The sequence below is a fragment of the Lepisma saccharinum genome, chromosome 11, assembly GCF_977018435.1.
Source record: "Lepisma saccharinum chromosome 11, izLepSacc3.1, whole genome shotgun sequence".
In the NCBI taxonomy this organism is placed as follows: domain Eukaryota; kingdom Metazoa; phylum Arthropoda; class Insecta; order Zygentoma; family Lepismatidae; genus Lepisma; species Lepisma saccharinum.
The window spans coordinates 48,122,054-48,149,955 of NC_139239.1; the positions used below are offsets into that span (position 1 = coordinate 48,122,054).

General features: G+C 38.8%; 2 protein-coding genes across 2 annotated transcripts in view; one reads left to right on the plus strand and one right to left on the minus strand.

Moving 5' to 3' along the window:
* The window catches only part of LOC145994778 (uncharacterized), a 147,355-nt gene that overhangs the window by 69,746 nt on the left and 49,707 nt on the right, over window positions 1-27,902 (minus strand). The gene's annotated exons all lie outside the window — the stretch shown is intronic.
* Window positions 731-27,845, plus strand: LOC145995019 (glutathione S-transferase 1-like). Its single transcript, XM_083131552.1, has 9 exons — window positions 731-856; window positions 6,366-6,529; window positions 7,287-7,454; window positions 7,881-8,023; window positions 14,759-14,924; window positions 22,365-22,505; window positions 24,855-25,022; window positions 26,675-26,817; window positions 27,535-27,845. Exons 2-9 carry the CDS (start codon window positions 6,394-6,396, stop codon window positions 27,700-27,702), a joined length of 1,233 nt encoding a protein of 410 aa, XP_082987678.1. The 5' UTR covers window positions 731-856; window positions 6,366-6,393; the 3' UTR covers window positions 27,703-27,845.

Consider the following 27,902-nt stretch of genomic DNA (forward strand, 5'->3'; position numbering starts at 1 on the left):
AATGTAGTGAAATATCAAAATAATAATAATAGTAATGTTACCATTTCTGACGAGATGGAACTTGAAAGTCAAGATTTTCACGAATTCGAACGATCATGTACAGTCACGGACACTTCTGGTTTGTAACAATCTCATTGACTTACAATGGGATCATTACGACACAGAAGTGTCCGTGACTGTACATAATACTCTTCTCTGCATTCATTGGGGCCATCATCCCAGTTCCCCAACGTTTACGATGCCCATGCCATGCTCGATACTTTCCTATAGACAAGCCACTGAAGTACATGGACGTCCGCAGGATTTTTTCCAGGGAGGGGCAAGGAAGGTATTTTTTCCAGGGGGGCAAACAAGGCACATTTTCCCAAAGGATAGTGTTGTTCACTGAAAAAAACATTGCTTAAATTTGAATTTACCACGTTCGTGCAATAATGAACACATATTATTGTGGCTGAAATGAAATTATATGTGTGAAATATTTAATTTTTGGTGGACTTTAATTTTCCAGGGGGAGGGCCACGGCCCCCCTTGCCCCCCTTTCCGGACGCCCATGGTGAAGTAGCGAAAGAAATAATATTCTGTTAGAACACAAAGAAAGGCATAACGCAAAGGAGACGAAACAATCTCAAGGACATTATGCAACTCCTAAATCTTATCATTTTCCAGCTATGTGGCAGCATGACGGCGCACTTTCAGTGTTTCTTATTGTTTTTTTAACTCGAAATATGATGGACTTTCCTCCAGATGGCAGCACTGTTCCCAACCGAAGGTCATCAAGCAGACGTTGTGTAAGCAGGAAAAGAGGGGTGTAACTGACCAGTTGGAGGTGTTTCCCTGAAGAGAAACCAGTGATTGGGTGAGTTTGTTATAACTTTATGGCTACGCAATAGTGCTTTTGCTTATATTTTCACGCTTAATGACGCATTTGTAACATGTAACTAAGTTTAGCCTAACATTTCTTTTGTGAAGGGGAGGCTGTTTATAAAATTTTGCTGGAACTTGACTTTTGCCAGAGGCTCATCGAAGGAAGAATTATGGCAGCAGAACCCCCCCCCCCCCCCGGAGAGAATTGAGTACTGCAAAGAATTCGCTCCATAATTGCAAGTCCTCCCCGTTGGTCGTAAGGGGTTCCTGTCCGATCTCCGTGGCGGAGTGGTTACAGCACGCTACGACGCCAAAATTTCCGGATTCGAATCCCAGCCTGACCATGGGTGTTCTTTGTGAGTGTCCATTCATCACTTTCATCATATCATCACTCATTGTCGCGATTAGGCAAAGGTGGCAGAAAAGCGACGCTAAACAACACAAATTAAAATCAAGGAGTCCGGGTTCGTTTTCCGATAGTGATTTGGTTATTTTACGCCGCTTTTCTGCCAGTTTTGGCTAATCGCGACGATGCGGATGAATGTGCATAATATAAAATTGATCGCAACTCGCAAACACATGGACAGGACACAACTCAAGTTCCACAGAGGATTATGCTAGCTGCGAGCCCAGACACAAGAGCCTGCAATAATACAGTCCTGAGTGTACTACGTGGAAGTGAAAAGTTGATACTTGAGTGCCTTCTGAAACAGTCACCCATGTAGATACATTGTGCGCGCACAATTCTCATCGCAATTGGCCTGTAGGAGCCTAAAGTGCACTTAAAGCAAACTTATTCATAATTGCACTATTAATGTGAACCCAGTGATTTACCTACACAGCCACCCCCCCCCTTAATTTTCCCAGCACCCTCAAAACTTTTCAGCAAGGCTAATACGTATTATGGTCATTTTGGCATTAAATTAATCCTTACGTGCTGGAAAATTCTGGATAAAGCAGTGTTGTAACCTCCCTTAAAATTTTTGGGCCACTTATGGTTTATCCATGTGTAACATTCGAAGTTGAATTATGTTGTCTACGTCACTAGACATGTAATCATAATGCGCAGCATGAAGTGGTGGAGAAACGATTCTCACTCAGGAAAGGTGGATGCCACCTACCACTGTATTAATTTGAGTTTATTGCTAGCTTCTGGGGTGTATCTTATTTTTAATCGGCAAGGGAAGAGATCTATTATCCTTCACTTTTTATGTTTTGCTTCCTGAGGTTGAAAAAGAGTATGAACTCTCCTCCAATAGTTTCTTGGGGAAAGTATGTGTTGTCAGAAACAGACGTCTCCAAAAGTGAGTTTTTCTCATTCTACCGTAGGAGTGTATTCCCTCCCTTTGTGAACGGAGATGTGAGATCCTCAATCTACCTTGGAGAGTGTTCTTCCTCTGCAAATAGAAGCTTGCCTTGAAATTGACGGATCTCGACCAGCCTATCTGCGCAGCTTTAGGCAAACATTAAAATCTTTAGCAGTGGTTTGTAGTATCTGAATCAGAAATGTTCAATTCACAGTTTTCCAACATCCTCTGTTCATTCTTCACACGAGAAAGGAAAAACAAAATTGCTGTCTTCCGCTGCCTCTGGACACACTCCCTTGAACAGTTCCCGCCGCATCGACCTTGAAGAGCGTCTATCATTACAGCTCTCGGAAATTCCACTGCTGCCTTCACCCTATCTTTCCTTTTTCCGTGCGCCTTCGGCATGAGTGACTTCAGCCGGCGACTGTGACGGGTGCTTCTAAAGTATCTTTCGTATTTCCTACTTGCCGTCCAAAACATGGTTTCAACTCTCGCAGAGGCTATGATTCGTCCACACCCAAGAACCCCAAACTTCCTCAACACACCCCCTCCCTAGAATTTTCACAAAGGCCTAATTTATGGTTATTTGGTTCAAAAATTACCCTTACATTCCCAAAATACGGACGTGCACCCTCTCAGATGGAAAATTCTAGATAATTGTTTGATTTGCTTTATTTTACTTCTTGCTACTTTTGGCTAATTTGCAAAGATGGGGATGAGTGGTGACATGATGAAATTGATGAATGAACACTCAGACATCCATGGCCAGGCCGGGATTCGAACCCGGTACCCCTGGCGTCGTAGCGAGATGTGCTAACCACTCGGCCACGAGGACCGACGAAAATTCTAGATAAAGCTCAGAGTATCGGAAAAAATAGCAGAAAAACATGTGAGGAGGGAATGGAGCAGTTTCAGGTTACGAATAACTGGGAAATGTCGGGAGCTCTTTCCCTCCTAACTATCCTTGCCAGGGTTCATTGTATATTCCCCAAATAACAATATAAAGTCACATATTGTAGATTTTCTTATATAAACTTATTCCAGAAATAATTATTGTTGGTGCTTTCCTGCCACATATAAAGGGGGAGACCCCCTGACGAGCCCGTCTCCTCCCGCATACATTCAGGGGTATGCGCTTTATGCCATGGTGCCTTTAAATAAAAACCAGAGCGTCAGTTTTCTCTGAATTGCGGTTCCCCCGTTTATTTATTCACAAACTTTATTTCAACTTACATGTACTGTAAATGAATAAAATACGTTACAAATACAATTATTCCTGGCCTCTTCTGGTATCCAGAAACAGGTCTGTTATACACACAGTTTGTACTATCTATTATTATTTTATCTTAATTCTAATTGTAAATTGGAGATTGAGTTAAGTATCATTGACAACAAACAGTGAGTACAGCTCTGCCAAGGTGAGTGAGTGGAACTAAAGTGGCCGGCCAGTCATTTGTTTTCCCCTCTCGCTTCCCCTTCACTCGTGCCTCTGTGCACGGAGTTCTCCTTGTGCCTCGGTGTGAGTCGGACATTTGTGTTGTGTTTGTCCCAATCATATTGCGAAGGACCTATTTAAATAGGAGGAAGAGTTTTGTGCTGTCTTTTGTGTTAATATTTGCGAAGGACCTATTTATATTTCTAAATAGGAGGAAGATTTTATTTTAACGCGGGATGCTATCGGATTTTGTCTGATACATTCCTTCAGTACCTTTGTCCAAAATCGCTATAGGGTGATAGGGACACATGAGAGAAGAAGAAGCCTTTGTGCTCTGTGTTGTAACACTCATTGCATTCGAATGTGTCGAAGATATCGTCCCGTTTTGCAAGAAAGTGTAACGAACACATATATTTACACTTAATAAAGATGATGGTAACAAGTTTTTGACAGCTGCTTACTTTGGCAATGAAGAGGAAAGGTAACGATGTAAGCGGCTGATTGCATCATTCACTTGACAAAGCGCCAGGGGGTTTTCTCTTCATGGCATAGTTGTACTCTGTCTAGTATTTCAAAATACCGAAAAAAAAACCTTATCATTGGTTGAAAAGAAAGAGTACTCTCTTGATAAAAATAATGTGAAAAATTTACTAGACGGGAAAATCTCTCATCATTCGTACACTATATATTTTTTTTCAAGTGAAGTTGATGGGTTGTGCTTTCGAAGTTCATACATAAATGTCCAACAGTGTTAATTCAAATGTTGGTTCTACAATAACATATAAATTTGTTGAACAAGAAAACAACAAAATGCAATTACAATTGGTTGAAGATATCAATATAGATCAACAGTGGAATAAAAACGACTGGAAGAACATTTCTGTGAGAAAATGTAGCTTTTATCGCTTTAATGTTTTGTCATGGTTATTGTTCATAATGGTGATGCATATTTATCCCCCTTAAAAAATAGGGGAGGGATTTCCTTTAAAGTATATATGCATTTTCGTCTTTACATCTGGATCAGCAATGGATGGAACTCCCCTAAAACAAACTGCTTAATTAGTAGACTCCTTAATGCTAGACAGAATGAGTATTTGTGCTAAAACATACTTAATTATTTAGTTCTTATTCATTGGGAGTGATTAAGGCTCGACTGGACGTTTGGCAGCCGTAAGGGCGATTTTTTTCCAAATTTTTCTCCATTCGAAAAACCGCTGTGATATTCCAAAATATGAAAAATTACATACGCTTAGAATTCCATCTAGAGCATTGACGTGAATTTTCGTGTAGTTTGCTTTCACTGTTGTCTAGATATTATCAAAAGTTTTGCGATTACGTAAGTCTATTAAATTATTGATAATATCTAGATAACAGTGAAAGCAAACTACACGAAAATTCACGTCAATGCTCTAGATGGAATTCTAAGCGTATGTAATTTTTCATATTTTGGAATATCTCAGCGGTTTTTCGAATGAAGAGAAAATTTTGGGAAAAAAAATCGCCCTTACGGCTGCCAAAGGTCCAGTCTAGCCTTAAGTCGAGTGAAAGACTAGACGACTTCCTCCTCCCTCCGACGTAGACACGGGCAGGGCATGAGCAAAAACGTGTCAAAATATTTCTGTTAATACAGATGGAGGAATGACATAGCTGAACTATTTACTCCTTGGAACCAGTGGCGTGCCAAAGGTGGGAGTGGTAGGAGTCTCAACTCCACCACAGGGCCCAACTTCCCTCCCCACAAATGAGATACTAAAATCAAGTATATATTTAGAGAGGAGTCCACGGAACACGCCCCCATCGAAACAGTTGCCAGGTTCTAAAATTAAATAAGCAAAATACTTATATGCTCTTTGTTGTGTGTGAAGTTCTTATTAATTCCACAAATGTTATATGAAGATAAGGATTCGGTTGTGATAAATTAGTGTTACAAACATTATTGCGATATAGGGGAGTTCACCTTTCATGTACCTTGTTATCCTTCATGCGTAAACTGCCTTTCATGACGATTCATCGCAGTTGTCCATTCAAGAATGAAACACGTGTTGCGTTTCGGCTAATGCCTGGCGGATGAGGAAGTAAGCCAGCGATATAATCAAGGGAAAAATAAACGTGAAGGTCATTATTTCTCGACAACGGATTTTCTCTCCTCTTACGAAGAACCTCACTGTGTGTCGACGCGCATGTGTGTGTATTCTTCAACTTCCTCTGCACCAGGCCAATGAACGATGACGTCTCTTTCCAACCTAAATTTAATTCTGAACGCCTAGCACGGTACGCGCACAGTACGAAAAACACTATAATTTACGATAACGTAACCAGTCTCTCGAGTTCCGTCGATCATTCCAGCAAGCTGCATGACATGGCTACTAGTTCAGGATGGCCTATCAATGCTGACGTCATGTATTCGGTTGCTTTTCCTCAAAAGTGACGAAATCCTTTGCAACAAACTTGTAACCCGCTTCCTTTTAAAAAGACTGCCCGGCAGTCATTCTGGCAGTCCAATTTGACGTGACGAAGAGACAAGGTGTACAGCTCCTTACTGCATTCCAGCAGTGTTTGACTTTTGTTTGTTGCACAAGACATTACTGATATTTGTGATAGGAAATCAAAATTGAAAGGTAGGTTTTCAGATTTCGCTTGGTAGAATAGTCTAGACTAAGTTTAAACTTGAAGGTTAATGTAACAGCATGGGAAGGAGGAGGGTTGCGATTTTATTAAGTTGTCTCTTTATTTATCTTCACTGACATCTGAAATTATAGTTACAGGTCGTGAGAAACTGCTTCAGAAATGGCTCCTCAATACAAATTGACATATTTCGACATTCGAGCTTTGGCTGAACCAATCAGATACATCCTTTCATACGGAGGTGCAGAGTTTGAAGACGTCAGAGTGCAAAGGGAAAAATGGCCAGAACTCAAGCCAAGTAAGTATTAAGAATTGCTTTGTGTTTCTCGTGTAATCAAATTGTCATCCGACCGCAGCAAATACTCGTCAGTGGCGGAGGAACGTTTCTGATTTCTGGTGGTAAAGTTCGCCAATTACGTGTGTGTGTGTGCTTATACGTCACACAATTGGCTTCTGAAATAATTTTTTCAGAAACTTTAGATATCCAATAAATAAAAGACAATCCGCAAATATTCTTTTACATTTTCAAATTTTTATCAACATTTTGCTGAAAGACATCATCCTAGGCTCATTTGATGTTAGATTTCGTTTATTTTATGTCGATTTTCTGCCACTTTTAGAAAAAAAATCAGATCAGATGTAGAACATACAAGCTTGCAATTTTAAAGTTCACTTGAATTGTCAGAAACGAAAGAGGAGAGCGCGATGAAGCATTGGCCCCCTATTAAATAAATGTTTTATGTATTTGTATTTTGTATCGCATGATCATTCTCCATTAACAAATAATTGCACATAACAGAAACGAAACTATTCCTAGCATTAATCAGTAGTGTCATTTGTAAAATAATATTTTGTCGTGGTACTCTATTACATTGAAAACACGTGGAGAATAGGATACGAAACTAGACAGATATTTCGGCGTTTTCTGGATACTTTCGTAATATTCAGACGCCAAAGCTGATAGTTGTCAAAATGAGATTCCGTACCAAACTAATCATGTCGGAAATGAGAAACTAACAAGCAGAAACATGATCACAACTTTTTTCTTCTTGCAGCTATGCCATTTGGGAAAATGCCCATTCTGGAAGTTGATGGGAAGAGAATCAATCAGTCCGTTGCCATTTGTCGTTATTTGGCCAAGAAATTCAACCTGACTCCTAAGGATGACTGGGCACAATTGGAGTGCGACGCCTTAGTGGACACACTGACTGATCTTCGAATACGTAAGTGTTAAATGTCTTGACTTCTACTTGAATTTTATGGTGTTTTAAGCAGAATTCATTGTGTGTTTGTTAAAAATCTAGACTTCCTCTACATTCTCATTTGACAGAGTATTCACTTTTGTATGAAAACATGCTTTCAGTCTCTCAGACATGGAAACCTTCGCAGTTTTACTATATTTATTAGTATATTCTCAATTTTATAGGACCATTCCCATTATATGTGTGCAGTAAATTGAAATATTCATTACTTTTTGAATGCAACTCAAATGTTATTAACTTATCATCAACAATTAATTGTACGCTATTAGGAAAAATATGACCCCCAAAGGGAATTTCACCATTTAATCCAATACAAGTACTTTAATTAAATACAAATAGTTTACATTCTCTGAAATTTATGCAACTTATACGACTTCTCTCTTGCAGAGATAGTGCAGTTCATGTTTGAAACCGACGAAGAGAAGAAGAAGAAGTTAGAAGAGACACTGAAGAACGAGACATGGCCATTATATCTGTCAAAATTCGACGAAGTGGTCAAGAAAAATGGAGGTTATCTTGTAGGTGGAGCTGTAAGTATTTGATCGCTTTATTCTCACACTGCTTGTCTTTCTGGTTGTCTTCTGAAAATATTCATATCTTTTTCAGTCGTAGGCTATATCTGTAGCATTTTAGCAGACAAGCTTCTGTGCATTGCTTTGAAATTTGATCTTACTCATGGTGTTACAATGCTCTATAAAACCAATTCAGCAATTTCTATAACTATTGAAAGGGGTGTCCAGCAACGGGTTAACAAAAAAATCACTTGTATAAAAATATTTTGTTAGAAGGCGAGGCACAATGGTATCCGCAGGCCTTTTTTTTAAAAAAAAGAGGACGGAGAGGCAGCAAGGAATATTTTTACAAGGAGGGTATAAGGAGTGAATTTTCTCCTCATAAAAATTGCTTCACTGTGAAGTTGTCGTTTTTTAGAAACTATCTGTGCCAGTCTTACTTGGATTCGTCGGTCCTTTATAATAATTAACGGGAAGTACTGTGTGTGGAATCAAATTGTATGTAAGAAATTATAATCTAAGGTTAGCATTCATTTTCCATGGAGGACAACGGCCCCTTTTGTCCCCCTCCGAACGCATACCATAAATTGTTAACAAACCTGGAATGCATTTCCCTCCAACGCTAAAAAATATATAACAGAAAGTTTTCTCTTATTTAACCCAAAGGAGAAAATGAAACTAGTTGTGGAAGCAAGGGGCATTAAAATAGAGTTGGGAGAAACGTACTGAAGTAACTCGTTCTTTACTTTTTCGGTACTTGAGTTAGTAAGGAGTTACCAAATTTCTACGAATAACTGTACTTCATTATTTTACATTACTTTACTTGCGTTGGCTTCATAAATCCAGAAGTGGAAGATTCGTTGTTGTTGTTTTAAACCTATAAGTGTAAATTTACTCTGGGAAAACACACAATACAGAAAACATATGTGACACTTGTTCTTGTTTTGTTTAGTTTTACTGCACTTCTCTGCCAGTTTTGGCTAAGTTGATGCAGTGGCGACTCGTGTCTTTTCTAAGATGTAGGTTTGGTTTGATTTGGTGTTTTAAGTCCACTTTGTGCACAGGCTAATCGGGACTGGTCCTACAGTTTATAGTGGGATCCGAACCACTATGTGCCTCCACCGGGTATCGAACCCGGGACCCCTCTAAGGTGTAGAAAGTTATAGTAAACAGACCGAATAAAGACTTTGAAAATGTGTTCAATTAAACACGCCATTTAGCTGCAACACTGTACTGACTTTGGAGTGGACCAAGCTGATTGGTTCGACCACAGATAAACGTATTACGTATAATACGTTTATCTGTGGTTTGACGTTTGTGGAGTTCTCCCAGCCTGTCGTCGTGTGTTTTGCCAATTCCGTGAGAAGAATATTGCTTCTTTAACTCTTAAATTATGCTAAACGCAACTAATTATGTAGTTTTAATTTCAATTTAGGCAGCTATTTTAGAATTTTGAACTTGGTTTATCCATTATTTACTTATTGAGAATTTCGAACATCAAATCAATTACAATGGATAAACCAACCAATTAAATGGATTCTAGTATAGTGCTTGAAAAAATTGGCGAAAATTCACGATTGGAAACGGCGGCTCGTGTTTCATTTGTGACCTCCAACTTTCATTTCATAAAAGGTTCATCTGCTAAATCGCGGAGGATAAAGAGCAGATGAAAAGAATAGGATGTACCGAGATGTGATTGTAAAAGCTTGTCCTTTGGTTGTCATACTTCCTTTTGTTTGAAACAAGATCGTTGGAGAAGTACAAATAAGTTTTGACTTTAAAAAATATATCCCTTCAAACTATCTTCCATTGAATTAGATTTATCTGTCTCCCAGGGACGCGCGTTTAGAGATGATGCTAGATTTTACCCTTATGCCAAACACGGTGCTAGGTGCCAACGAAGTTCAAATTATGCTAGATTTATAACCATAATACTAGGGTTGGCATCACTGGATGGGAAGCAACTGCTTCTTCCTCGCTGGACCATATAACCGTGCAAAACCCTCGCCCATTCCGCTGTAGGTGGAATATCGAGGTTCCTCAACAGCAGGGAAGACTGTCGTCTTTGGCTGGCAGCTGGAACAAGCGAGTGATAGCGAACAGTAGAGTACTTGGTCAAGTGTACGCACGTTGCGCAATTAACTTTTAATGAACATTAAACTCCTAAAAAGTAGAGAACTGGAAATACAAAGGAACTAGAGGATGTTCCTCACTTCCTACATGGAGGAATCGCCTCCGAGTTGATGAAAGGACTTAAGATTTCCGCACGTAAAGTGCCTCTATGTGGGCAGGAAGTTACGTGCAAATATATTACCACGCACTGGATAGATGGACTGGGCCCCCATTTTCGGCCTTGAGCCAGGCAAGTTGTCGGTACCATTCTGGGGGACGGGTTCTAATATGATTTTTTGGTAAGGTTGAGATGCCTAGAGATGGAAAATATGTGATAGCATGTCATAACTCTTTGCCTTCTGTGTGTTATCACTCCACTTTCCAGATAACGTTGATGTAAATGGAAAGTTTTGATAATTTTTAATATTTTTACTTTTACTAGTAGAAATGACAATTACAGTAATTTTGATCTAAATTAATAATAATGATAATAATAATTAAGATTACAATAATAACACCAATTAAAATATATTATTTTAATAATTTAATTGACAAGTTGGATGGTATTTAACACCATCACTGCAGTAAATTGGCTATTTGCACATCATTAATGCCGATATCTCTGAATTAACAACTGTGCGCAGCTTTGAGAAAGACAGTAGCAGTCCAAGGACAGTGTAAAAGTTCATTGAGGAACGTGGGCAAGTGGTACAATGCCTCTAAAGTGCGATTTACCTGAATCAATGGCTTGGAGAGCCATAGGAAGGATGAAAGCTGGACAGTCAGCGAGAGGTATTTGTAGCTCTTAGTGTGTTTCAAAATGCCATTTCTCGCCTGTAGATTCGGGTCCAAACAACGGGAAATGTGCGACGAAGGCAAGGTCAAGACCGTCCGCGATCAACAACAGCAAGAGACAACGGATACCTCTTATTAACAACCGATTGGAACAGATGACAGAATGCAACGAAACTATAACATGCCATTCTCACACCAATAGGGCGCAGGTGTGATCTCAAACTGTCTGCAACCACCTTCTTGAAGATGGCCTCTATGCGTATAGACTCATGGTGTGTGTTCAATCACCGTACAGCTTTCAATCCGTAGAAACTTGGCTGAGGAACATCGCAATTGGAGCCACAACGAATGGGATTGAGAGGTGTTCTCCGATGAGTCGTGATTCAACCCCTAGCCTTACAATAAAACGTGCCTAATCTGAAGGGAATGTGGAACACGCTAGAACCCTGTTTTAGTTCAAGAAATATTCTAAAATGGAGGTTGTGGAATGATTTTGTGGGTTGGAATCAAAATTGTGGGACGTACGGACCTCCACGTTATCTAAAATGGCAGTTTGACGCCCTTAGATATGGAGACGAGAACCTCTGACCTCTTGCCATGCCGTGCCCAGATGCAATAGGTGATCGTTTCCTTTTCATCGGCGATAATAGTGCACGACGTGCCAGAGGACGAGGGAATACTGAGTATGGAGTGGCCACCATGATTACTGGACTTAAATCCCATAGAGAATGTCTGGGAAGCACTTGGCAGACGCATTTTAGGTAAGATGGAACCTCCCTCAACCCTTCCAGAGCTGAAATTGTTCAAAGTGAAAAGTGGCGAGGAATCCTCTAAGCTCTCATCGATCACCTCATCGAGTCCATGCCACACAGATGTGCAGCGATGTTGGCCGTTCGAGATCACACACCATACTAAGGGGCGAGTTACTTCTGTTCCTGAGCTGTTCCATTGGTACACACATTGCTCTATAGTGACGCACATCATGTGAGCATTGGTTCAAGCGACTGTAGGGTCTTTCTGTTACCTGTACTAATCCATGCTTTGCTGTATCTGTTCTCTGAATGTTCTTTCAGTTGCATAAACATCGGCTGTACATGGTTTTCGTCTATTTCTTTCTGTTCCTCTCTTGATACAAGAAGAAGACAGTGAATAATAATGGCAGGTCAATTATCAGATAGGCACTATTTGGTCGAACTATTGTGACAGCACAGAATCGGAATCTTCAAATGGGCTTTCTCTTAGAACTATTATCATGGGATTCAGGGACATACTTGCATAAAAATGTTATTACCCCTGAGGAAATATCTGGAAATTCAGCCATGGCGATTGATGGTATGGCTCTTATTCAGAGCGAAAAGGAAGAGGAGTAAAACTTTGGTGAGGTCTATCTGCCTTGTCCATTGCTTTCCAAAAGGAAATACTAGTCCAAGAATCGATGTCTGTTTGATATGTACAATGAGACGTCTATAAAGAACACCGAAAGGATAATCACATGGGGTAAACTCGGGCATCAGTCACAGAGCATCTCATCTTCCCAGATTGTCAGAAAGTGAAGATAAGTCACGTAATGAATAAAACAACTCGAATTGCATTTCTTGTAACGAATGTAGGAAACCAGAACATTTTGTAAAAATTTTGAATAAAACACTTCGCGAACTGTGGAGATAAATGATGAAACATTACATCTGAAGGGAGCCCCAAAATGCTCAATAGTAAACATGAAGAAGAGATGGCAATTCGTTGGTGAATACTGCCGCTGCTAATGAGGGTTACCAAGTGGTAATGAGAGGTTCAGATGACACAGATGTGTGTATTATGTGCTTCAGATTCCATGAAAGAATCATGGTTAAATTCTTTCTGAAATATAGTACTAAAATACCCATGTGGGTTCTTGACATTAAGAAAGAGCAGGGGAGCTGGTAATGGATTGGATTGAATGGCAGCCAGCATCTTAAACTCAGATCTACTAGCTTGCAACTCCATTAGAAACTGTCTCCCCGATGGTGCAGTTGTAGCATCACCGCCTTGTAATCAAGGGGTCCTAGGTTCGATACTCGGTAGAGGCACATAATGGTTCGGATCCCACTTTAAACTGTAGGTCCAGTCCTAATTAGGCTTACTGTGCATAAAGTGGACTTGAAACACCAAATTAATCAACCAACCAATCTATTAGAAACTACAAACTGAGTCTTTTGTCTAAATAACATCAGTTCCACTGACAAGTGCAGACTACCCACATGTGATAATCAATGAGTGATGACACCTATTCAGATAATGATGATGATGAATGTAAATAATAAAATCTTGTTTATGTTAAATTATGACATACATGCATATTTAAGATTTAGCCACTATTATTATTGAAAATTGTAAGTAAAACTTATGCATTTAATCTATGTCGGTATATAATCAATATAATAAAGTTTTATTATTATTATAAGAATTATATTAATATTATTACAGTTGATAGTTATAATTATTATAAAATAACATTGAATTTAATAAGACTGATGAAGTTAAATTTATTTATTCCAATATTGTGATCAATTTATAGGCTTTTTATAAAAAATAAGAAAAAGCATTATTTTTCGGCTATTGTTAATAATTCAATAATATTATATAAAAAGCAGAGTTATGAGATGCTATAACATATTTTCCAGTTCCAGGCATCCACACCTTGGAAAAAAATCATATGAGAACCCATCCTCCCCGAGTGGTACCGATCGCCTAAATTTGAGGTCCTGGCTCATGGACTATTTTCCTAAAGCCATAATAAAACTACGTATCTTAGTAGTGAGAGCGATAGACCTCAGTAAATAATTATAAATTACAAGCAAATATTTCTTTTCAATTTCAAGTTTATTACAACCAGAGCAGTAACAAGTAACTACTAGTAACAAAAATTCTAATATGAATAACATTAAGATGAATAACCAGTTGTTAACCTTGACTTGGCATGTAAATTGTGTTATAGTACGACCTTAATTCTTTACTTTACCACACGTAACATTATCGGCCATAAAAAAAGCTATGGAAGTTTAATTTGAAAAATACAAATAACAACCCCCTATTTTAAGTAGGCTATTAGCCCTAATGACCGATAAGTAGACTAACGCGGATTAGATAATTTATTAATTCATAGTTTAGTTATAATCTGCAGTAGAATTTTCCACAGTGTGTTTGTAGCTTCGCTACACGAGACCTCGAGATTACGTAGCGTGACGTCAGAGCATGTGATGTAGTGTTGTCAAGTTTATCGTGCAACTATGGAAGGAGGGTGATGGACACACATGGACAGGACGCAACAGTAGCCTCACAAAGGGTTATCGTGCCGCTTCGGCTCGCAAGATATCTTTCAATACTGAGGATTCATGTCCAAGAAACCCGTGTCGCTTGCCACTTCGGTCTGAAAGCTCCTACGGGTAACACGTTACTTTTGGAAGCATAGTAACCGCGACTGTAATGCGTTACGTTTATAGTAACTCTCCCCACTCTGATAACAAAAGAGACTTCAGACTCAAACTCATGAAAAACAGGGTATACAATATGATCCCTTTCAAGATAGTAGAAAATTGGTGTCATTCTTGAAAAGGAAAGCCATTTTCCCGAACAAATTTATCATCATCTTGAGCTAAAAGTCACTTTTTAAAGATATTCAGTGTTTCGTTTGGTGTTCACTTCTAGCCATAGCAGAAAATTTCCAAAGTTAGTCATGAGGTCATAGTTCAATTCAGCAAGCCAATGTGGTGGGTAATTATGTTGTTTCGAGTATGTATGTATGTATATTATATACACACACATAACTAGCAAATACTAAATTCCAATTAATGTTTCTCTTCCTCGCAGCTCACCTGGACAGACCTATACTTCTCAGCAATTTTTGAGTTATTTGAGGCCAAGATTGGCGAGGACCTCATGAGCAAGTACTCCAACCTCTCCGGGCTGTTCAAGAAGGTCAGAGGTCTTCCAGCAATCAGCGCGTGGATCAAGAAGCGGCCGGTCAATGAATTTTGATCACTAATAGTCGATAACAAGATGGGTGGCAAATGTCTCGCCAATTGTTTGTATCCAAATGAAATCTATCAGAGTTGAAATTGAATAATGTGTATGTACACCAGAAATGAACCGTCAAAACCACAAATAAAGATAATTCTAATTTAAAATGTGCATGCTTTCTTATATATATATATCCTATTTATTTATTTATCCTATTAAACATCATAGCATTCCTTCCATATGATGCTTTTTAAAAACAATGTATTGGAAAATTGCACTCGTCAACAAATATTTGAATTTTCTGCCTCTTTCGACTAATAACTAAAAATAAGAGTAATTAACCAGAGAACAGATGATTATTCGAACTCAGATTGTACACTTCCGCCTGGTCGACAGTGGCGGCGCCATGGAATTTCCTTTCGGTGAACTCAAGAGAAGGCGTCCCTCTTTTATGTAACCAGGCCGCGCCCTGCTCACAAAATTGCAACAAATATTCAATTTTTAAATTTGTTTTATTTAACGTAAACTTGCTATGCAATGATCTGAACAAAACCTGAGGTAACATAATGACTACTTTGTTGTGTGACAAGAAGTTAACATTATGTAGTTTAACGTATTTACTACTAGTATTTTATGTCATCGTGGCGCAGATTGTAAAGCACCCTAGTACTGTTTATTTTATGACTACAGCACTGCTTACACCCCCTCCTCCGCAGATAGAAAATTATGGATAACCTGCTGCTACAGTGACCTCGGAACCTTTGTTTCAAATCACTATCCCCTTAGTTAAGAAAATTCTCAAAGCATCCCCCACTAGAATAATTTCCATAGGAAAACCCCCACCCCTTACATTTTCTTCATATTGATCCATACAAGCATCACCATAGCTCTCTCCCCAAACTGGGCAAACCATCCCCCTTCCAGCTAGGAATTTCCACTTCGAGTATTGGGGGGGGGGGCAGAGTAAGATTTCTTATCTTGCCCTTCAGTCACAAAAAAACTCACATTTTACTTTTTTTATTATAATTTTACAAGCCATACAATTAAAATTGAATTTAAAATATCTTAGTGTTGTTACGTTCAGACTTGAGTACACTATTTAAATAGAAATTTGATTCGATTTGCTTCTTTTCCATAAACATTTATAACTTCTTTATGAACAGTTTGTGTGTGTGTGTGTTTTCGTACTTTCTCGCGATGGGCACAGATATCAAACAGAGACCACTTAAACCGCTGTCTTTCATGGCATTTCTCATCTATGTTTTCAGGCTACAATTTCGCCATTCGGATGAAATGAAGTTTTCCCCAGACATCTCAGGGGGTGCAGGTGCCCCCATTGGCTCCCTTCTGCGGTAGGCTTTGACTGCCTAGCTAAAGAGCCCATGTAATACATTTTTAATTATCGCCAATAAGTACATTCACGCATAGGCGTGCGCAGACCCTCTGATTAGGGGGGGGGCAAAAGCCTTGAAAGTTCAGTCGGGAAAGAAAGACCTCATTTTATCTCACTGTTATAGTTTTATTACATTGATGGGTACATGTGTGTGTGTATATATATATATATATATATATAATTTAAATACATTACATAATCAATTCATCCGCCCAATAACAAACCAACAGCAAAAATGATATAAATTGTCTCTGAAATGTGTTCGCTCCTTTTCCTCCAAACCAAACTGTTATAGCAGCAACTGTCTGAAGTACGTACCTAGTTGTTCTTACTTCACTCTGGTAAATTACAATGCACTACAGAAAACAAATTGTTAGCGAAACTAGCAAGAAAATTTCTCTATCGAAATTTTTGCAAATTGAAAACAGTATTGATTTAATAGGGCGCAAAAAATTCATGGAATGCCATGGCATTTTTTCTTATTCAGATTGTTCGGCGCCTAAGGACAAGTCCCGCCGCCCCTTAGCTACGGCTGTGAACTTGACAAGACTGTAAGAAAGCAGCTACTGCGAGCGAAGCGAGCAAAAAAAATTACGAAATGTATTTTTATTTGTATAAAACTTGAAGTCGAAGGGGCAATTGCCCCTCTGTGCCCCTTTGCAGGTGTTCCTGGCCGTCTGGAAGAAATAATGCAAGAACGACGGGAAAACTAATTCCATTTTCAGTATCCTTTTGTCCTGCTACTCTTAGATTCTGCTAGTGTTGCTTTCTTTTACTTCAATATTCGTCTCCCTAGAATTGATTTCCGTCCAAGATTGGGACAAGGCAATGCCCCTCTGTCCCCTTGTGGTTGCGCCACTGCATCCCCTTCCCACGTAGTTGCTTTGAACTTTCATCGGCTTGAAAATACTTCATTTTCCCCTGTAATATCGTTTAATAACAGCGATAAGATTCTTCTACACTAAATTTCTAGGTGAAAGCATAATAATGTAGGGGCATGGAACATCTGGAAGGGGGATAAGGATGGCCACACCACCCTCTTCGAAAACGAATGTCAACCTAAAAGTATATAGCCTATTTCACAAGTATAATTTGATTTCAGTCATAGCAATTTACATTAATTATTATATAAGGGGGTGGACGCAGGAATGCGATAATTTCAAATTCAAGTGGTGTTTTTTGAGGGGGCAGCACTATTATCGGGTTAATATGCCCCATGGAAAAATACCTTGCTTGTCACTTCGTGGAAAAAATCTGCAAACGTCCGTGATCAGGGGGGGGCAATTGCCTCCCCTTGCCCCCCGTGCATTCACGGCTTGATCTAGCAATTATTATTCCTTAAAGTTACAACGTACGTGTTAGTCATGATTGCCAAAAAGTTGACTAGAGAAATGACAACCGAAGAGCGTCAATTTCCGCTGTATCCAACTACCATAAAATAAATGTCATGGCCGTGGCCGTATTAACGGATATAAAATAGTTAACTGTAATTAATGTAATTTTAATGATTCAATTTTTAAAAATACTCTTGTGGTGCACACAACTGAAATTTATAACCTATACTTTGTTACATATAGATTGAATTTTTTGCTAGTAACATATGTCTCAATGCTGTACTACAGGCCTATATAACATGTATAATCGTCTGTCTGTGTTCGGTGTTCCTTAACGACGCCATCTTTACTTCCTATTCTAGCCGCAGGATAAATAGGTAAGCGGCATGAATGCGCATCCGCTCAGGAAAAAAATTAATGCCTCAATTTTTTGTAAATTAGCAGGCAGATTGTTAAAATGGTAGAATTATGTAAATTTATGGTAACTTCCAACACTATGCCCAAATCCCTTAACATTTCTGTCGACGACTTGTTTCTCACTGCCCTTGCGGAAATTGGAAATCTATTCAAGACTCGTGTCTTGCCGCTGATTTCTCCCAATGTACGCCGGACGTGTTTCCAGAGGCAAGTTAAAAATTACGCAATGTTTTGAAAAATAAAAATTATGTCCCGGTAACTCCGAATGCTAGAGTTAAAAATTTTAGCTTGTTTTTTTCCAATACAGAATAGGCCAAATACTTCGATCGAAAAATCCCAATTTTCATTATCAAATAGAAGACGACGAAAGTAAGAAAATACTATACTTTCTTTTTTTTTACGAAATTTGAAATTCGTCAAGCTTCCACGTAGGCAACCCAGGGATGTGAGGATTAAAAATGTTACCTGTATATTGCCTGATAAGTGTTCCATTCTCGTGGCAAGAACTCCACACTTTGCTATTGATATACGTTCAGAGAAAAAATAATTTCTAATGTAAAATCCGTGCTATTTTTCGGCGGGAAATTTCCTCATCCCCCAAATATAGACACAATCAAATTCAACTTTACTAATAAGATGCCTCAAGGCTCGTGTAGTACTCAAAACATGTATTTCCGAACATTTCATGGGGTGTAAGGAGTGACTCTTCCACGTAGTCCACCCAATTGTCAACCTCACTTCCACGTAGTACACCCTGAACTGTATTTTGCAGAATAACGAGGCTCTGACGTCTGCGGCCAGTATAATCCTCTGTAGGGCTGTGTGTGTGTTGTCCTGTGTTTTGTCTTTATATGTGCCGAGTGCCCCTTTACAGCCTCAGCTTTAAATCCAGGTAAGAATATTTTAGTTCTCAGAGACGTTTATTTTAGTTATGATAAGGGGCTGGGCCCTGTATAATGTGACAGGTGCAAAATAGTGTAAGTGCACCCATAATTTTCAATTCAATCAATTAACCCGAACATCTCCTGAATCACAGTGTAAAAAAAAAAAGTGTCTTGTGTGTCACATCCTGGCTTTAGCGACCACACCTGACTGTGACACATGTCACGTCCCGGCGTGAAAAGGTTTAAAACAAAGTCAGAAATGACTATGTTCTTAAGAAACGTGAATCGTATAATTTCCCTTCCTGATTATTGACTAGATGCTCAGTTTTAAATACTGATAAGATTATCTCAATACTGTAGCGATTATTTCTGTTTAGCAGATAAAATTACGTAAGACTGTGTTCAAGAGAGAGAAAAATATGCATTTCACCATGGTGTAGAGCATTTTTCTTGCACAATCACAGCCTTCATATGTTTTGAAAAACATATTGCCTTGAGTCTGTGATGCATTGAATAGCGTTATATTATCAGCCTATTTGACAAACTTAAAGAAGAATCATGTCGATATGAATTAGACATGATAGAATAGAGACTGACTATATCAGTGACGGATCCAGAAGTTACAGATGGGAGGGGCGAATTCAGTTGGTTAAATTCATGCAACCGAGAATCAATTCTAACCTACACTTGCACTGTTTTATATTAACAATATAAAGAACTTTGCACTGTTTTATATTAACAATATATCGAACTTTGCACTGTTTTATATTAACAATATATCGAACTGCAAAGAAGAACCAAGCTTCGATGATCGAAATTTAAACTGTAGGTGCAGTTCCGATCAGCCTATCATGGGCATCAAGTGAACTTTAATGAAACTTTAAAAAAAATATCGAGCCTGTTAAACTTGGTGATATAAAAGACAGAACATTTGAATCTTCAAAAATATTTGGCATAATGTGGAGGGGCGATCGTCCCTATCACCCTCCCCGTGGATCCGCGCCAAATATCTAGGCATTTATAATAGAGAAGTGAAACTTGGCCCTTCCACTTGATTAGACACCGACCTAGTGCCGTGCAAGATGTTGGTTGGATGCTAGCTAGCCTTGAAGTTAATTGTCACTTATGCCTCTCCTGTTGATCTTATAGAGTCTAATCTGGCCATAAAGCTTTTTGCTCGTTCGTCCATTCTGGTGCGATTGTGAAAGTGCAATCCTGGGAAACAAGTGTAGCACCTGTCATTCGGCCACCCTAAATCATAAACCACTCGAAATCGCATACTAGGTCACATTGAATGCTTTTTTGGCCAACCTTTTTTACTCGTTCGTATTCTGTCAAGTTCAAACAGTGCAAGAAGACAAATATAAAAGCGCACGGTACAGTGCGATGAACAAGTAGTGCTCAGCAAATTGACCAAGACTATTTGCAATAATTTTTATCTTGGATCCTGGCCTGCGTGTTCTTAAGGAATAGATTTTAAGCTGTCAGGAGCTTGTTTGGTATTTTGTTTCAATTCTTGAAGTTCTCATCTGGCAAAATAAACATGGTGATGGACAATTTGCTTGGTAATATTTATACATCCCACTGTACTACACTTCCGGCAATTCGGCTGGGAAAAAATAAGAGCCTTGGTTTGGTTTGGATTTGCTTTATTATTCATACACTAGCTAGATTTTTCAGATGAAGTTGATGTACGCTGGTTTCAAGAAGTTAATACCTAAATATCCAACAATGTTAATGAAAATATTGGTTCTGTTCTATAAAGCAACTACATTTATTGGCTGATTAGAAAACTATGCAAAATGCAATTACAATTCATTGAAAAAATCAGTGTAGAAAAACGGTGAAATAAAAACAACCGGGATGATTTTTTTAAGCAAATGTAGCGTTTACCATTATAATGTTGGTCATATTTACTGTTCATCATGATGATGTGCATTTATCTCCCATTAAAAATATAGGGAAGGGGTTTCCTTTAAAATACATGCATTTCCTGAATCAGCAATGATTTACACGTAAAGCAAACGGCATAATTCGCGAACTGCTAGACATAGACATAGAATGTATGTTGGGGCTAAATGTAGACTGTACTTAATTATCTAGTTTATCTTGTTTCGTGGGTGGGGTGGCCGATTGGAATACCTGGTCCCTTCCTCCCCCTCTGAGAGGTGCTCTTTGTTGTGGGTGAAGTTTTTATTAACATCATTATTATTGATTCCACTATACAGGGTGGCCCGTAAGTCCCTACCCATTCACATATTTTATGTGTCAAGTGTATCTGTGTGCTGTCCTACATTCTCGCCGCATAATAGTATACGACGCCATGTTCTGTGAGACATTTTTTGCAACATAGCAGGGATTATTGTTCCAAATGCCGCTGTAACAGCTACCCTCAACTCATCTTGTTGAAACCAAACCTCATCTCTGATTCCAAGTTCATCGAGTTTCGGTATAAACCATTGTTGTAATACTGTATATTGAGATATGAGAAAAATGTGTCGCAGAACGTGACATCGCATAATATTATGCGCAACAGCACACAGAAAACTATACACTAGATACATAAGATATATGAATGGGAAGGGACTTACGGGCCACCCTGTAGTTACATGAAGCTAAGAATTTCGATTCGACTGGGATAAATTAGCGTTTTATTAACAGTGTTTACGAAAATTAATGCGAAATAGGGGACTTCATTATTCATTGACTGGCATTACAATACATCTTGTTACCCTTTTTAAGTAATATGCCTATCTTGACGATTCGTCAGATTTATCCACTCCGGAATGAAACACGAGTTGTATATAAACAAGGAAAGGTGGTCATTATTTCTTGACAAAGAATGTTTCTCTCACGAAGAACCTCACCGTGTTTCGACGCGCGTGAGTCCTGCTTTTTCCCCTTCTTCTGTACAAGGCCAGTCATCGATTACGTTTGTGAAAACTTGAATATTATTCTGAAAGTCTAGCACTGGTACGCGTATTGTGTAGGTAAAAACAACCAGTCTCTGGAGTTCCGTCGATCTTTCTAGAAAGGAGCGTGATTTGGCAAGTTCAGGATATCAGTGGTGACGTCATGTATTCCAACACACTTTGCAACAAACTAAGCACGCGCCTCCTTTTAAAAAGGCTGCTGGCCAGTCACGGTGGCAGTCGAGTTTGACGTGACGAAGAGGCAAGGTATACACTTGCTTGCTGTATTCGAAGTAGTGTTTGACTTTTGATTTGTTCCACTAGTGGACATTACTGATCAACCATTCGCTGTGCTAGGAATATCAAGACTGAAAGGCAGGTTTTCAGAATTCACTTGGTAGAATAGTAAGATTAGCCCAAATATAATAGCATGGGAACAAGGCGGGTGGCGATATTATAAAGTTGTTTCTCTATTTTTCTTCACTTATATCTGAAATTGTATTTCCAGATTCTGAGCAACAATGGCTCCTCAATACAAATTGACATATTTCAACGTTCGTGCTTTGGCTGAACCAATCAGATACATCCTGTCATACGGAGGGGCAGATTTCGAAGATGTCAGAATAGAAAAGGACAAATGGCCAGAAATGAAGCCAAGTAAGTATTAAGAAAATTTTTGTTTCTCAAGTAATCAAATTGTCATCCATTTCGGAAGGGAAACAAATTCCGCCAACCCAACCGTAGCCTATATATGTATGTGTGTGTTTGTGAGAGAGAGAGGGGGGAGAGATTATACAGCACAATTGATTCCTCCTAACTTCCTGTTTTCTCAATTAAATTTTGCAGAACTTTAGACATTCACTAAATAAGAGACTATTCGCAAATATTATTTCAAGTTTTATGGTCATTTTGCGTACGCATTCTTAAAAAACAAATCTTTTTCGATCTAAGGGACATCATCCTGGGGTCATTTGATGTTGCTGTATTTGTTTGTCTTTTTATGTCGCTTTTCTGCCACCTTTGGCTAGTCGCGACGATGAGGATGAATTGTAGATAAGATGGATGAAGGGACAATCACAAACCCCACAGATGATTAACCATCTGTGGATGGTCCAGATACCAGAGCCTCATTTGTCTGAAATAACGCAGTTGCAAGGTTGTAGCGAGGTCGGAATTTGAGTGTCACCAGAGATGGACATATGGGTTTATTTTAAATTTAATGGATCAGATAAGACGTAGAACTTAATAGCTTTCAATGTTAAAGTTCATTATCTTGAATTTTCTTTAAATTTCAAACGTACGGCATTTTCATCCACTTTTGATTACTTGTGATAATTTAATTGATTCCTTGTATTATCGATCAAGGTATGTTGGCATAAATGCTAATAGTAGTAATTGTATTTATGTTACTAGTGTAGTGTACAAATCAAAAATCAATATACATATGTGCATCTGCCTCCTGTAGTTGGAGGTTCATCTCTGCTGAAGATAAAATTAATTTAGTAAATAAATTTAAACTCGACATACTATAAAGTGTTAACACGAGGCGAAGTTAGTGTTAGAGGAAGCATTGACACGATATTAAAAGTACATTTATCCTGCTATTTTTGGATTCATGGCCCGCTCCAGTTTATCCAAACACTGATAAGATAAGCTACATACTGCCTTGATAATTTCTACTCGCCTATCAGTTTGTACATGTGTAGAGCAGAAGTTGACGCCCGCAAAGCAAGATAAGATAAAGATACCAAAGTGCACGAGATATCCAGTTTGTGTAACTTGACATAATACGGTAGATTGTGATTAAAACAGAAATATTGACTAATAAATTAATTTATAACTGTGGGTGCGTCAACACTTAGGCTATTTGCTCCCGTCACATTACAAACCCTTTCCATTTTTAAAATAACCATGGCTAAAATCCCCTTATCCTTGTTAAAAGTTGATGCTGTGAAGAGGCACTCGGCACATATAAGTATAAAACACAGGACAACGTACAGCCTTACACAAGATTATGCTGGTCCAGACGCCAAAGCCTCGTTGGCCTGCAACACTGCAGTTAGCGGGGTGTACTACGTGGAAGTGAAGATGACTTTTGGGTGCCTCTTCAAACGCTGGTTCAATTACTCGTATCAGTTAAAATAGAATAAAATGGTGTATAGCCTGTCCCAGCTAACTGTGGAGCAAGGCCGCGCATAGCGTCAGAGAAGCGAGGGAAATAGAGTGGCCAGAGTGAAGCAGTACACGCTGCTGGGAAGGCAGTCGCTTTCCCCCACTCCACGCAATACGTTACACTCACGTGTTCATTGGTGGAGCCGTCTCGCGTCACTACTTGCGCAGAGACTTCAGAGACCTGCTCTACAGTTAGCTGGGACAGAGTATAGTATAGAGGAATTCACAAGTCAGCAAATTGTCCATGAATATTTTCATTAATTTTTGTCTTGCATCCTTCGTGTTTATAAGGAATGGATTTGTACGTATGGTGCAGAGGGTATCAACAGCTTGTTTTGAGTTGTTTCATTTGTTGAAGCTCTCGCTGCGTAAGACAGATAGAATAAACATAGTGATGGACAATGTGCTTGGTAATATTTATGCACCCACTCTACAGACAGAGCCGTAGCAACGGGGAGGAAACGATGGAAGCATTGGGCCCTATGAAATTAATATTTTATGTTTTAGTATCTTATATTACATCATTGTTCTACATTAACAAACCATTGCACGTAATAGAAACTAAAATATTCCTAGTATTAATCAATAGTGTCATTTATAAAATATTTTTTGTCGTGGGGCTCTATTATACGTATCTACAAAGCACAGATGATAGGAAATAAACTAGACAGATATGTTGGGAGTCATTTGGGGACTAATGCATAATATTTAGGCAACAAAGCTGACAGTGGCCAAAGTGAGATTCAGAACGAAACAAGTCATGTCAGAATCGAGATACCAGCGTGAACCTACTAAATGCAGACACATGATTTCATTTTTCTCCCCTTTTTGCAGCCATTCCATTTGGAAAATTGCCCGTTCTGGAAGTTGGTGGGAAGAAAATCAGCCAGTCCATTGCTATCTGTCGTTATTTAGCTAAGAAATTCAACCTCATGCCAAAGGATGACTGGGCACAATTGGAGTGTGACGCCATAGTGGACAGTTTGGTTGATCTCCGAACACGTAAGTCTAAATTTCTTACTTTTGCTTGAATTTTATGCTGTTTTAAGCAGAATTAATTGTGTGTTTGTTAAAAATCTAGGCTTCCTTGACATTTTCATTGACGTAGAATATTCACCTGAAAACATGATTCCAGACTATCTCAGAGTAAAACGTAGATATAAAATTGGTCCACTGAGTACGGTCCCAATTATGGTGAGGTTCAAAAAATTGCCATTTTCACAGTACTTTCTAAACACGGCTTTGTTGTGTAGTAACAGTTGGAAATACATTCGATCGTTAAAACACATGGGTTTATTGTGGGCAAGATGTCTATCTAGGACCTTAAATTCGGGGTTGTGTACTATTGAATATGTTAATGACTCACACTTACTCCAATGTGACACAGCTCTTGGGAGAGACCTTGCCTCCTAAATAATTTTTCTCCACTTCCACCGATTCTTCCCCAATCAGTGGCGGGTCCAGAAGTCCCAGCTGGGAGGGGCGAATTTCAGCCGGGATCCTCACCTCACGCAGAACCAATTTCAAACTACAATTGCAGCTTTTTATATAAACAATAGCCTATATCGTACTGTAAATATGAACCAAGCTGACTTTCATGCTCTAGAGATTAAAGTATCCATATTTTGTTAAAAATAGGAGTTCAGGGCTGGAATAGATTTCCCTCATTGCCAAAGTAAACTGAACGATCAGATGTGAAGAGTAAAGTGAAGAAACAAAAGTCCTATTTCAAGGGATCTCGGATTTGATTCATTCTTGAGGTATATTGCACAGTGGTTCAGATTCAAAATAAAACTGTAGGTCCAGTAAGCCGATTAACCTATCATCAGAACAAAACGGATTTAAATCAAACTTTTTAAAAAATATTCCCGAGCTTGTTAAACTTAGCGATAAAAGAGTACATTTGAGTCTTCAAAAATATTAAACATAATAATATATCCAAAAACCTGGCAGAAAGGATGGGCGACCCGCACCTGTTCCCCATCCCCTGGCCTTGACTACTAGTCTTCTCTGCATCCTCTACCCATCGTTTCTTTTGGCATTCCCTGATTTTCCTTTTTTTAAAAAATCTGCATACCTATTACCGGAGAAAGTTACAATGCTACAATTGATGTAGTCAACCCACTTAGACCTGTAGGCCCAGTCTTGATTAGCCTATCAAACGTTTATCAAGGGGGGATTAAAACAACTTTTCCAACAACACGAAGGGATATAAAGATCAGAAAGGGAAATTTGGGACAAGCAAAATGGAATTAAATTTTCAGTTTGAATCAGCAACAGCCGTGAGAAGAGGACGGCTAGTGCTGAAAGTGCAAGGGTCGTGAGAAGGGGCTGTGATTCCAAACCAGTTTCGTAAATGTCTCAGAAATTTCAAATGTTTGGAAATTCTAACTCAGTGGTCCCATGGAAAGGTTCTCTCAGCATTACCTCCCTGTTGTATTTTTGTAAAGCATTGAATAAATATTTGAAAATGACTTGTCGATCTTGGCTTCTGAATTTGCCAGAATTTTCGAGCGAGTTTGAACCTAACCCTACATTTAAATACGGCCATGAAACTGCCGACGAAAGAAAGTTTAAAAAAAACTTCGTGGTTTTACTGTAAATAGTTTATATTCTCTGAAATTTATGCAATTCCTACGACTTTTCTCTTGCAGAGGTAGCACAGTACATGCACGAGACCGACGAAGAGAAGAAGGAGAAGTTAGGAGAGACACTGAAGAAGGAGACAATGCCATTTTATCTCTCAAAATTCGACGAAGTGATCAAGAAAAATGGAGGTTATCTTGTAGGTGGAGCTGTAAGTATTTGGTTGGTTTATTCAGGCACTACGAATTTTTCTGATCGTCTGCTGAAAGTGTTTGCTTATTCTTCCAAGCAGCTTCCTTGCCTTGCATTGAAAGTGGATCATTCTCGTCGTGCTACAATGCTTTTTTGAAACAATAAGCGATTTCTACTCGTATAACCACTGAAAGGGGCATCTATATGGATTAAGACATCGATATAATGTAAAGCATATAAATAATATAAAACAGGACATACATGCTCCGACATTCTTCAGCCGAAGTGGCCCTTTCAAAATAGAAATGTTGGTGTTATTCTTGAAAATGAAAACTATTTATAAAAATATAATATCTCAAAAGTCTTAGCCGGCCCCGTGGCGGAGTGGTTAGAAAATCTGCTACGACGCCAGAGGTCCGGGTGTGTGAATCCCGACCTGGACATGGATATTTGTGAGTGTCCATTCCTCAATTTCATCATATCATTACTCATCCCCATCTTCGCAAATTAGCCAAAAGTGGAGCAAAAAGCGAAGTAAAATAAAGTAAATCAACCAATCAATCAAAAGTCTTAGGTCCACTTGAGCTTAGAGTAAAGATTTTAAGTGGGTGTAGTGTTCACTAATCTTAGCCCCATTCAGCAAACAATTGTGTCGGTTAATTATGTACTTGAGTGTAAGAAGGTAGTTTATAAGTTGCATATACTAAATTCCTATTTCTGTTCCTCTTCCACGTAGCTCACCTGGGCCGACCTGTACTTCACGGCAATTTTTGAGTTGTTTGAGGCCAAGATGGAGCCCGAGCTCATGAGCAAGTACACGAACCTCACAGGGCTGTTCAAGAAGGTCAAAGGACTACCAGCAATCAGCGCATGGATTAAGAAGCGGCCAGTCACTGAAGTTTGAGCTCTATTTGTTGTTAACAAGATGGTCGGCAAACATCTGGCCAGTTAATTGCATCCAGATAAAATAAGAGTTGAAAGTAATTAATTTTTTGTACGTCAATAATGAACCGTCGAAAGCATAAATAAAGATAATTTTCATTTAAACTGTGCATTCTTTCTTCTAATGTTTTATCCTGGTTATTATGGCATTCCTTACGTATG